The sequence below is a fragment of the Rattus rattus genome, chromosome 2 (assembly GCF_011064425.1).
Source record: "Rattus rattus isolate New Zealand chromosome 2, Rrattus_CSIRO_v1, whole genome shotgun sequence".
NCBI lineage: Eukaryota > Metazoa > Chordata > Mammalia > Rodentia > Muridae > Rattus > Rattus rattus.
This window is the reverse complement of record NC_046155.1, coordinates 186,742,506-186,755,499: the sequence shown is the minus strand read 5'-3', so window position 1 is coordinate 186,755,499 and position 12,994 is coordinate 186,742,506. Positions and strand designations below refer to the sequence as shown.

Here is a 12,994-nt window from a genome sequence, read left to right as displayed (position 1 = left end):
GCTCCAATGGCAAGTTCTAGGTGCCCCCTTTTCAGTGCTAATACAGGTAATACCACTTTACAAATGAGGGGACTGAGGGCAAAGCTGCTGAACTCTCCTAAACCACATTGAGCAGAGGTGGTAGTGGCCAGGGCAGTGCTGGTGCCCTCCCTCCCCAGCATTCCAGCCTCCTTCCCAATTTCCTTGTTAAGAAGCCACCTGCTGACGTCTTCTCTTTGGGCAGCATGTAATTATCTGCAAAAGGTTTTGACTCCCAGGTGACCAGGCACTCCTCTGCTCACAGATCGCTTTCTGTCACAAATTAAACCTTCAAAAGCTGGAGACTCTGACCTTCATATGGGAAATGGATGCTGGACAGTGCCCTTCGTTCATGCTGAGTGAGCTTAAGGATGCTGATGATTTTAGAGGGTTTTCAGGTGAAGGGGACTAAATTAAGGCCACGGTGAGATGGTGGAGCAACAGGCCTCTTTCTCTGCCACCCTTTTTACCAGGCTGTGTCATGGGGGGTGGGGCCAGGCAGTTGGTGTGGAAACTGCATAGTGAAGAGGCATGGGGTGGACGGCAGTAAATGTGTGTTCTACTGAGACGAAGGCATAGGTGTAACAACACAGGCCAGGTACTGCGGAGGCCAACAGAAGTATCAGCCTCGGCCCAGCCTATAGAAGAACCCCTTGGTCCATAGCAACTGCCCTTGAGCTCCCTGATGCAGGAATGGGAGCTTTTCCTTTTTGATGGTAACATGATTTGAGTTACAGAGAGTCAGAGCCTGGATTCGTGATCAGTGTCTCCCCTCATCTTTTGTTTTGAGAAAATACCCCCCTTCCCTCCAGTCTTTATTAACTGCCTGTCAAGCTGTGTTCTCACTGAATAAACAGGTTTCAGTTTGGTTTTTACTAACTACCCTGGAACTCTGCCGCTTTCTTGCCTCTGTAGTCTGAATCCGTGTCTTGGGGTCGAGGAGGTAGAGAAGCTTTGCGCCCCCCATCTTATTTGTCTCCCATGGTTGATTTTGTCCTGGGAGCCTTGGCCAGTGGAGAGACTCATGCTGAGTCTCCAGGGCACCGTCGGGGGAAAGTCTGTGGGTTAAAGGTGCTCTCAACCTGGCATAAGCAGGAGCCCATGCTTTTATCTGCATCAAGATAGGGTATTTCTCTGAGAGTGGGTGGGAGGAAGTTTTAATTGAAAAAAATAGGCTGTGAAAGTTTGAAGGAAGGAAATAAGGTCAAGTCCACCCTGGGCTACACAGCAAGATCCTTTGCAAAGAGAATAAAAGTGTATCAAACCTTGTAAAAGTCATTCCAAAGGCATGGCAGAGGCATGGACTTATCCGGTTTTACTCGTCCAATCCCATTGCAGACCCCAGGAAGAGTGAGGTTTCAAAGGTTCTAATGATCCTTCACTGCCCTCATGTCTGCCCTCACATTGGTGAGTCCCAACCGGTCTGGGACTCTCCAGTGTGGGGCAGCGTGTTTCTCTCATGCTTCTGGATTGTTCTCCATCTTCTGTCGTCTTTCGTGTTGCTCTCCACAATGGGGCTTGTTCTCTCTAAATCCTGGTACAATACAGCAGTACCCCTGACCTGAGGTCTCCATCAAGGGCCTCTATCATCTGTACATCCCAAGTTGACCCCTGTGTGGGACAGGGGCTTTACACTTGCATTGCTAGCAAAGCTGTAGCCCAGCCTCCTGCCAGCCTCAGCATTTCATTGAGTGTGGCTGAGGTGACCTCCTCCTGACAACCCTATGGCTTCCCTTCAAGGTAATTTCTCAACATCCAGGCTAGCGGGCCAGCTCCCATAAGTGCTCACCTTTTGTGGGATGGTCCTGGTCTGTTCTCTGATCTGCCTCTTCATGCTAGCTCAGTGTCTTCAGGATTGTGCGCACAGCCTCTCACGATTCCTGATGCTGTCACATTCCCCACAAGCATTTCAATCAGGTCCAGCCATGGCTCTGTGCCATGTGTATGTCCTTCCTCCCGCAGCCTCTCTGTGCTACACCCAGGCTGCTCAGCACGTGTACAGTCCTTGTCTGCAGCCTCCTGACGTGCCATTCTTGTAAAGTTCTTCCTCCCTCCACTTCCCTCAGCACTTGCAGGCTTCCCACTGATAGTCCCCACTGCTGCCCTCTTCTGTGTATCTCTCTACCAGCCTCTTCTAGAATGCAGAGCTTCAGATTTGAATGCTGAATGCTAGCACAGACTGCACTAAGAAATGGTGATGGAACAGAAGTGGGCAGGGAGGAAGTGGGAGGGAGAAAAATTCATGACCCTGATCCTATAGGCATGTGTATCTGTGTTTCCTCTCCCACAGCAAGAACATCACAAGAAACAGGCTCTACTGACTTTCCTGTTTATGTTCCTTCTCTCTTTTGACTCATGTCCATGCCTCCCAAAGAGCCGCCCCTCAGCCACCAAGACTGTGACTGTCAATGCATGGGCTGAGTTACTCTCTTAGAGAGCTGGCCTGAGGGTACTGTTTTCCTTCTCAATCAGCAGAACATACTTTCCTTCTGAGAAGAAAATGAATGCTAGCTGCAGGGTGAGAACACTGACTTCCAGGACTATCAGTTAGGTCTAAATCACAGGTATAAAAACCATGTCATATTCCACTTTATTATAATTATGGCATCCTTGGGGAAGGATTTCTTTAATAACACTTTAAGTGTGCATGTTGCCATTCTAAATAGTGATGAGCAATGTAATATGACACACTTGTCACTTTGGGCATTCTAGATATCCAGCCATTCCTCAGAGAGGTCATTTGAGGTCACTTGGGTGCGGTCTCCTGGGTATACCAGTTGGCTGGTGGAGTCTTTGCCTCATTCTTACTCTTAATTGGTTGTCAGTCTCTTTTTCTTCATTTGTTTCCCCTCAAAACTAAGTCTATTCCAGATGGCTGAACGTGAGGCAGAGTGGTCACTGAAAAGAATGTCATAATACGCAACACACACACACACACACACACACACACACACACACACACACACATACACACACAGTTGAAAGACCCAAGGCTGAGGAAACTAAGAGCTTCAAATGGTAGGAGAGGTGATAAGCATGGAATGATGGCCAGAGACACTACAGGATGATAGGACCCTGCAGCCCGTGAGGAAGGGTCCTTATTCTTAAGGCACACAAGTAGATTCTCCCATGAGGAAAGTGTTATGGTGTCTATAATACATCTTCCTGTTTGTGGTAAGCAGAAAAAAGGCTGGAAATGAGGAAGCAAATGTGTCAAAATGTATGTGCTCCTTAGAGCCAGTGAAGGAGGAAAGTGGCCATTATATTGCTCCAGATTTTCCGTGTGTGAGAGACCGAACTAGCTTCTCTGTTGCTGTGTATCCAAGCCTCAAAAACTCCACTCACATCCTGAAAACCTTTTGTTTCTGTTGTGCAGTGCGAGACCGGGTCAGGTCTAAGATGGAGAGAGACATCCTGGCAGAGGTGAATCACCCTTTCATCGTCAAGCTGCATTACGGTAAGTGCAACAAGTGTGACATAGTTGAGGACTTATGGTGATGTCTTCAATCAGAGGAAGCAGAAATCATAACTGTTCCAAACGGAGATCCCTGCTATGTCAGAATCCTGTCTTATATGGAGACAACGTTCTCTCAAATCCCCAATCTTCTATCTCTTTCCCGTTTGATTTTCCAAAAAGAGCAAGATCCTATCTTCATCCCAGAGACTTTGTGTGAGGTGGAGCTGCCCATCATTGAGACGTCACCATGGTAACCTGGCACCAGGTCTCCTGACCTTGGGGTGAGACATGATGACACACCCAGTGGTGCTGGGCAGAAAGCGTCCCACCTCTACCTTCAAAGTGAATGAAGAAAGGCAGGGCAGAGTGCCATGAACCTCACACTGCCCTCGAAGGCTGCTGCTTCTGTCTGGCGAGGCTCAGAGAAAGTACCTTCTCAGAGGCCACAAACCAGGCTTTCTATTCAATACCAGTTCCCTCCCTCTGTGCCGCATGGGAGAGGCAGGAGGCAGAATCCATAAATCGATGGCTCCTTAGTTATGTACCTCCCTGCATGCTTTTCTTGTTAAGGCACTCTGGTGAATAGAGGGTGCAAAGAAAGCATGGCGAAACCAGAGATTCCTATAAACAGGGAACAAAGGCATGAATGCACCTGGGGTGGAAGGGGGAGACTTCCAGAGTCCAGGAGAACAGTTCAGGCCTGCCGTGAGTCATGTGGTGCTGGGCAGAAAGCGTCCAACCTCTACTCTTCAGAAAGAACAGACGCTGGCTCCTCTGTTGGCTGAGGGGCCGGAGAATCTCCTCCTTCCAGGCTTTACAGCTGTGCTTGCTGACAGCCTCACGCTCAGAGGCAGCACTAAGGTTGCCTGGCTCACTCCCTCTCCTGTCCTGCCCCAGCTGATCCTGGGCTATGGTCAGAGCAAAGCTTGGGGTCACTGTCTGAAGTGCTTCATTTTTTAAAGGTGATTAAGTCCTTTCATTTTTATTTTTTAAAAGAACAAAACAAAACAAAACAAAACCAGAACATTTTTCAAATTTGCGTGTCATCCCTACATGAGGGCCCATGCTAATGATCTCAGGATCATCCACTCCAGGGTGTGCACTGCCAAGGCAGGCACTGGGGTTGCTGCTTTTATGAGGAAGTTAAGAACCCGGTGTCTCGCACAGACTTTCAAACAGATGTTCTGCAGTACACATAGCCCAACTGAAAGTCTTCTAGTTAGGGGCCGTGTTTCAAAATGCCAGCATTTATAATAAGTGGTCCAGGACCTTTTAGAAAATGAAAACTTTTTTAATACGCAGAAATAGCAGGACCCTCTGGCCTGGTACCCTGTGTATTAAAACTGGGGCTCAGTGAAGTATGCTTCCTGACCATCATGGTTGCTGACCCTTTCTCCTTTGTTGACCTATCCACCAATGCTGCTAACCATCACAGCAATAACAGTGTGACTCTCTTCTTCAGGTCGTTATGTACTCATGGGTCCCTCAGTCTGCGGTGTGCCTTTGTTAAGCCCTCGATTTGAGATGTGTAGCCTGTGGCCTGAGTCACTACCAATACGTGCACTTGGAGCATGGGCCCCCTTCTGACACGTAGATGGGCAGGCAACACAGTAAGAACGTTGCTAGAGTGGAGAGAGTCCATCGTGGTCCTCTTCTGCCCTGAGTATAGGATGCACTTCCACAGGAGGAAACAAATGTACTTCCTGTCTGTCAGAACCGTCTTCCATCAGCAAATGATACAGCAGGTTGTCTGCCCGTTAAGACCCACTGTGACAGATGCCTGATTGATAAGGCCTCTGACGAACATGAGTTTGTTCAGACTTTCCCCTGAGTCTTTCGACCACTTTGTGATTAAAGAAGGTATAAGGGTGGAAGAGAAGTAAAGAGAAAAAGAAAGTTCCAAGACCCCAACAAGATGGACACTGACCTCTTTTGAGTTATATGGCATCCCCTTGAGGACCATGAGCAGCATCCCTCTCCTCCTGCTGGGCTCTGTCCCTGGCCAGCTGTGGTCAGCTGTGCCTGTCTGAGTGAATGACAGCTCGACAGATTAGCAGCTTAGTCTGAACTGAAGGAGAATCGATGGTCAGAGGGAATTGTGTTTGCTGGTGAAGTGCTCAACTGTATCTCCTCCCACAGCCTTTCAGACCGAAGGCAAGCTCTACCTGATCCTGGACTTCCTGCGGGGAGGAGACCTCTTCACCAGGCTTTCCAAAGAGGTAGGTAAGCTCCCTACCCACCCCCAGATGGCTCTCCATCTAGGAACATAGGAAGGAAGGGCATTAAGGAAGATGGGCATGCGAGGGGATTATGTGTATGATGGCTAATGTGATGATGTGTGGTGTGTGACAGTCGGCATGTGTGATGAGAAGTGTGTGGTATATGGTGTCTTGTGAAGGCGTGGTAAATGCGAGATTTCAAAGGCTTTCACAGAACCAGCCATGGTTACACACACCCAGAACCCCAGCACCCAGGCAGGGTCTTGAGTTCACTATCAGCCTGAGCTACAGAGCCAGATGTGCAAAGCCACATCAGCAAACAGCTTAGAGCTTACAAACGCTCCTCTCAAGATTTCAATAAGTGAAGCTCAAAGCATCGTCCCCTGTCCATGCCCACTGCCCCAGATAGAACAGGTGAAACAGTTTATGGCAGCATGTGGGAATGACTGCTATTTGATGGCACCTCACTTCTCATCGTCGGAAGGCACAGTTCACAGCCTGTGGCCCTCTCTTCTGGTCAGTGGTCCCTGCGTGCTTACATTTAGGAACGTCTCGTCAGGCCTTTGTTCGCTGACTGAGCTTCATTGGCTTCTAGCTTTAAGTACTAGCACTTCATGTCAGAACTCTCCAGAGTCACACTGGGAAGGTTCTGTGTCCCTCATGACTTGAAGAGCATTGGGCTAACTTTGTGGGATGGGGAAATGGAGGATTCTGTCTATGGCAACAGCATTCTTCTCTTCTCATTTGAATGATTCTGTAAGGCTCAAGACAATTACAAGTCTGACAGCGTCCTGATGGAAGGCACCTCACATCTTTTCAACAGGGTACTTTTTATTTGCCTGTGACAGTGGTTTTCAAATTGCCCCCTCCTTTCCTCCACCCTCCGTCAGACTCCAGCACAAATAGCAGATCAAGGTAGAGCATGCGGCAAGGAAGCAGGAGAGACACCTGGAATAGAATGTGGTTAGAAAGGCGCTGGGAAGCAGAGAGGGTCCACAATCCAGGGCTGGTTCCCAGGGGTACCAGCTGACACCTCACAGGACCTAGGGGAGGTGTTCTTACTGGGAACTGAGAGGCCTGTCTGCTTGGCTGATGACAGTCACCACACAGTACTAGAAATCACTCGTTTTAGCTTGGTCTCAAGCCACATTCAGTTTGCGTGTAGGTTTTTTGTCTAATTTCAGGGAATTCAGTGATCACGTGGACTACAGCCCCTTCAACATGAATGTCTCATAGTAAACGTGAACGTGGCTTGTGAGAGCCCTGGGGAGATGGCCCACAAGCATGAGGACCTAAGTTAGGATCTCTACCGCCTGTCTTAGGAGCTGGGCAGCACACCCCTATAAGCTCAGCACAGATCCAGGCTACGGAATCATGACATCATAGGGCAAGCCAGCTTAGCCAAATTAGTGAGCTCTGGGCTTGGTGAGAGTCCCTGTCTCCAAAAATGATGTGGAGCATGACCAAGGAAGACACCTGAGGTGAACCTGTAGCCTCAATGCACATATATGCAGATGCATCTGTGTGCATACACACGCCTATATTCAAGATCCTATAAGGATTTGCCTTTTTGTTGATGTCACTGCAGAAGCATGGCCAGACAGGACAGCGCACTGTGCACCAGTGCTTTCGAGGCCCCTCTCCAACCAGCTCATTGTACTTGTCAGAATGCATCCCTCTGGGCACAGGACTGATCAACCGGTCAGCTCGCACATCAGCCCAGGGGGAAGTGAGAAGCGTGAAACAAGATATGTATTTTCTGTAGTCCTTCAGCCTCCACGGTGTGCTTATTTGAATCGCATCATGAATTCACACCAGAGCATTCCTAACAAGACGGAAGCCTGGGGTTGCCCTCGGCCTGGGCAGTTTGTAGGGTAAGGGCAGGTTGGTGGTGGGCCGAGGTTCCTCTCACAAGGCTGAGGAAATCAGCCTCACAGCAGCCTGACCTGCAGCTGTGAGAACTCTCCTTAGGAGACTCACGGGGCAGCCAGGATCTCCACACACGCAGCCCCGGTTTCCTTGGGGAGAGCTTTGAAACAAGCAGCCATGGGACAAGCTGAGCCACGGTCCTTTCCCACCCCTCTAGGTGATGTTTACGGAGGAGGATGTCAAGTTCTACCTGGCTGAGCTGGCCTTGGCTCTGGACCACCTCCACAGCCTGGGGATCATCTACAGGGATCTGAAGCCTGAAAAGTGAGTACGAAGAAGGGCAGCTCGTCCTCCTCAGACATCTGCTGCTAGCCCACGGCAGTGCCTGCTACCTAGGATTTCTTTCCCAAGTACACTCCCAACAGTGTGCTGGGCACGGTGTCGTGTGGGTGGGTCCTGGCAGATGCCACCTCCTTACCCTGCACTGGTGCCCAGAGAATGTGGGGCCTTCGTTGATAATGGTAGAAGTGCCCACTGTGGGAGGTCAGGCCACACCCATTCTTCCATGTACAAAGATGGCCAGGAAGGTGGGGCTTGAGACTAACTGCACACACACACCTCCCCCTTCTCAGTCCAGCACCTTCTGATACCAGGAACCCTGCCACACAAGACACTTGTCCTGCCTGCTTGCCTCTCCCTAAGCAGCAGGGACATGGCCACTTAACCTCCTTTAAGATGGCTAACTAGGAGCTGGGTTAGATTAGAACTCTGGGGGATCAGCTGAGGGATAGTGAGGGACATGGCTGTCCCCAGTTCACTGAGAATCTATAATGTTTTTATTTCTAGAGTTGTCTGTTAAATCTAGTCTAAATGAAAACAGGAACCCCCTTGCAAAGTCATGGGATTCATGGTCCTGATTTTCATTGTGCAAGGTCTGCGAGCAGCAGAACTGACCAAGGAGCTAACACTGAGACAAGCAGACAAGGAAGGACTCAGTGGGTGGTGCCTTAGGTTCCTCTGACTAACCGTACAGTGTCCCTGGCTGAATCATCCTACCCCTGAGGCCTCAGCCACAGCTGTCTCTAAAGGAGGTCTCCCATCAGGGCAGCCCTTGGCCACACCCTAGTCCAAAGGGTCACAGGTCAGGATAGATGTCCCCCTGTTTCTCCTCTGTCTCTTACCTGCACATTCTGAGATAAGGACAGCTGCCTCCCTGAAGACGTGGCTGGGTTTGGTGGAGCAAAGCACCTGTGTGGTGTGTGTAGTGTGTAGCTCTGATTCACTCCCAGTCAACAGGGTATCACTGGCTGATGCCATGGCTCTATGGTCAAGCAATCCTGACCTCAATCCTCAGGAGCCCACAGGGAGTGGGAACTTGTGACCTCTACCTGACCCTTCCATGGGCAAGAGTGGATGTCAGAATGATACCTCAGAACAGGTTTGATATCATGTCTCTTAGTGCCTATAGCATCCCTTCATCCCTCCCTGATCAGGAGGTGATAGCCGAGCCTGGCTTGTTCCCAGGGCTCATGCAAAGCTTATTCTAAGTTTACCTCACATGAATTAACACGGAGTTCATGCACCTTATACAAATCAGTGCCCACAGCGTGACCCTTCTGGAAGACTTCTGTGTGCTCAGAGCCAGTCTTTCTGTCATCAAGGCCCTGGCTTCCATTCATTTATGAAGGCCGAGATGGTTCTCGAGGCTGCAGAGTAACATTCAACTACAGGATAAAGGCAAAGGTTTTGTGGTCCAATTAGAGTTATTTGGGAACAAATCTTGAAGGCTGCTTAATTCTGGGCAAAGATTCGGAACGACTGAAGAGCAAAGATGAAAACATTTACCTCTTTCACTATAAGCTGCCATCTTAATTAATAACAGCTTTCCAGGAAACACCAGCTATTCTTTAACCCTGTGGCAGATACACAGAGAATAACCTTTACTCTTTAGGTGTGACTGAGGGCACAGCTAGGCGACCATAGCAAGTGTCAGGTCCCCTCACCTCTGCCTGTCCCCAGAGTGCCTTTCAGTCTGCAGAGCTGTAACTGTCCCTGCTCCCTCTGCCCAGCCAGCTTCTCCCTCACCAATCCCATGGTGCAAATGGGGCAAACCCATTCTTTACAAATATGAAGCTCGGGGTCTGTGTGAGTGGAAACCTAGGCTCTCCCAGCCCTTGGGTGTTGTTTCCTTCCTCTGTAGCCACATCCCCATGTCTTTGGGGCAGATGGTACCTCCTGGGATCTCATGGGACTGAATTTAATGACAGTATTAATGTTGGAGCCCTGAATCTCAGGGTCTCATGGTCACTCAGCCTAGGGTGCAGGGAAAAGTGACCAATGACGGTCCATCCCCTTTTTCTCATGAGATGGTGCAGACTCTGCATCTGTGGGGTGGCTAGGAAGAGCTCACAATGTGAGTGAAGGCTCACTAGCAGACTGGCCAGGCATCCGATGGCTATGGGTAATGCCAGACTGGCCCTGGTCCCATCACAGGATGAAGTCGGGCAGCTCAGGAATCCCTTTGCTGAACCTCAGCTGTATGTGGCCCTGACCAGAAGCCAGGATTGGTACCATGTACAGGGACTAGGCCCATGAGAGTCTGAGATTCTTAGAAGAGGGTCTCTGGGCATCAAGGGCCTGCCAGGGTCAGGAAATTTCCTCTTCAGAGGCTCTGGACATCTGTGAAAATCCAAGAACCCGTACTTTAATATTCAGAAGGGGCCCATGGGCTCTAATCTGATGACTCAGAACATACATTCCTGCATCTCCACAGGCTCAAGACCCATCCCCTTGGTTCCTCTCCTTCTGGTTCATGACCAGGTCCTTGGTTCCCCTCCCTCAGACTCCCTTCCTGAGCTGGTCCAGGCTATGGTATACAGACTGCTATAATAGAACCTATCCAGGATGCAGCCATGCCAGAAGCCCAGACCTGGGGCAAGGGCATTTCAGCTCCATGGGACTTTTTCCTGAAGTCTGCGTGTCTGGGACTATGGACTCTGTCATTTTTTCCTCTCTGAAATCTGCTTTCTTCCCTTTTTTTCAGTATCCTCCTGGATGAAGAGGGACATATTAAGATCACAGGTTGGTAACAAAACACAAACAAACAATAACAAGCCTGATCTCCCTTCATCGCTTGTCAGCTCTGATAAACTTGTGGATCACCTCTTAACAGCCCCCTGTCTCATCTCTGACCTGGCTGAATCTTTTTGTACCCAAGTGCTGGCCTTCTGAATGTGAGCACACAGCAGGGGACTCTCAGACTTCTGGATCCCTTGCCTTAGCCTCCCTCCTGGCTTTTCTGGCCTCTCGAATATGTGCGCAGAGGAAGGAGACAGTCAGACTTATAGATTGCCTGCTCTGTTCACTTGCTGAGTCTCCTTCCAGGACTTGCTCAGCCTCAGTTGGGTGTTTGACTGGAAGCCTTGAGCGCATGCTCACCCTCCGGCAGACACAGGCTTGTTCAGTGTTCGTAGCCTTGTCTCCCCCGGCAGTAATGGCTCAACTGCTTCCCTTGTTTATATCTAAACCTTGTAGCACTAACATAATGAACCCAACTGCGAACACTCCATCTTATCCTGATGCCTATGGCTTCCTCCACAGACAAACGATTTAACTCTTTACTGTTCTGGAGATGTTAAGTCTCAAGGCTAAACTCAAGATGTCTCTCTGGGCCCCTAGTTCTTCAGCTCCCAGTAGAGGCCCTTCTTCTGCAGGGCCAGCAGGCCAGCCCCTTGAAGTTAGTTAGACTCTCCTTCACATAGAGATCTGTAAAGTCATCCAGGCCAGATGGTTAATACCCTACCTCATTCTTGCACTGCACTGTATACTGCAAGTCCCCTTCACACTATAAGATAATCTGTTCCTGGGTTCTGGCCTTTACTTGGGCACCATTATCTTGTCCATTGGCTACATCCTGGCCTCATGTCCACATATACTATAACTCACTGAGTCCACTCACCAGGGACCTGCTTTCCAAGCAGGTGCCAGTCATGCTTCCTTTTCTCTTTCCTGCAAAAGCTATACCTCATTTCTCTCCAGCTAGGCCTCTCAACCTGTAGCCGCCTCATATTTATATATGGGAAACACTTTCTGGGAATTCATGTTCACTACTAAGAAATAAAACTCCTTGCTACTTGACAAGGCATGTGGTGGTGGTAGTGGTTGTAGTGGTGCTGGTGCTGGTGGTGTGGTGTTGTTGGTGGTGCTGGTGCTGGTGCTGGTGCTGGTGATGTTGGTGTAGGTGGTGCTGGGGTGTTGGTGGTGCTGGTGCTGGTGCTGGTGCTGGTAATGTTGGTACTGGTAATGTTGGTGTTGGTGGTGCTGGTGGTATTGGTGTTGGTGTTGGTGGTGTGTTGGTGTTGGTGGTATTGGTGTTGTTGGTGTGGTGCTGTTGGTGTTGGCGTTGGTGGTGCTGGTGCTGGTGATGTTGGTGCTGGTAATGTTGGTGTTGGTGGTACTGGTGGTATTGGTTTTGGTGTTGGTGGTGTGTTGGTGTTGGTGTTGGTGGTACTGGTGTTCTTGGTGTTGTTGGTGTGGTGTTGTTGGTGTGGTGGTGTTGGTGTGGTGGTGTTGGTGTTGGTGGTACTGGTGTTCTTGGTGTTGTTGGTGTGGTGGTGTTGGTGTGGTGGTGCTGGTGTTCTTGGTGTTGGTGGTGCTGGTGGTGGTGGTGGTGGGGTATTCAAGACTCTTACCATAAATTCCACTCTGTAGGTCTTAACCTCAGGAACTTGCCCTGCAAGTTCATTAAGCCTGTATAATGTACATGAGGCCCGCAGTCTCTGAGAGAAGTGTTATGTATGGGGGTGGGGTGTGTGTGTCTCCACACAGGGACTGTGGCTCAGAGACTCAGGCCATGCTGTGTGCTGTGCTTATTTTTAGATTTTGGCTTGAGCAAGGAGGCCATCGACCATGACAAGAGAGCCTATTCATTCTGTGGGACTATTGAGTACATGGCGCCCGAGGTGGTGAACCGGCGTGGACACACACAGAGTGCTGACTGGTGGTCCTTTGGTGTGCTCATGGTAAGGGTCTGTCCCCTGGTTTCCTCTGTAAGGGTGGCTGATACCCAGCTGAATTCCTCATCCTAGCTTGATCCAGGGACACTGGAAACTAGAGAGGAAACAGGGCTTGAAAGGCTGGGTCTCTTACCTGAGCAGGAGTGAGCAGTGAGTTAGAGAGGAATCCCTGCGTCTGTCCTGGCTCTTACCAAACAGAAGTGGGCTCAGGTAAGAACACAAGCATACTGAAGACCAAGCCTTCTTCACACTTAGCGCCACAGGTTTAAGAAGAGGAGAGGCAGTGGCCTCGGTGTTAAACATGTATCTCTTATTTCAGAAGAAATCCTTTTGTTTAGTTGTAAAATTTGACATGCACCGAAGTGTTCACAGAGCTAGCCAGTTTTATATTTCCAGTCTGGGCCTGCTTGTTCCTT

General features: G+C 49.7%; 1 protein-coding gene across 1 annotated transcript in view; it reads left to right on the top strand.

Annotated features, from left to right (window-relative positions):
* Rps6ka2 (ribosomal protein S6 kinase A2) overlaps positions 1-12,994 on the top strand; it is a 144,612-nt gene that overhangs the window by 73,346 nt on the left and 58,272 nt on the right. The window contains exons 4-8 of the mRNA XM_032894681.1: positions 3,395-3,475; positions 5,615-5,694; positions 7,781-7,887; positions 10,607-10,644; positions 12,442-12,584. Of these exons, the coding sequence (XP_032750572.1) occupies positions 3,395-3,475; positions 5,615-5,694; positions 7,781-7,887; positions 10,607-10,644; positions 12,442-12,584 (449 nt within the window). The remainder of the gene's footprint in view (positions 1-3,394; positions 3,476-5,614; positions 5,695-7,780; positions 7,888-10,606; positions 10,645-12,441; positions 12,585-12,994) is intronic.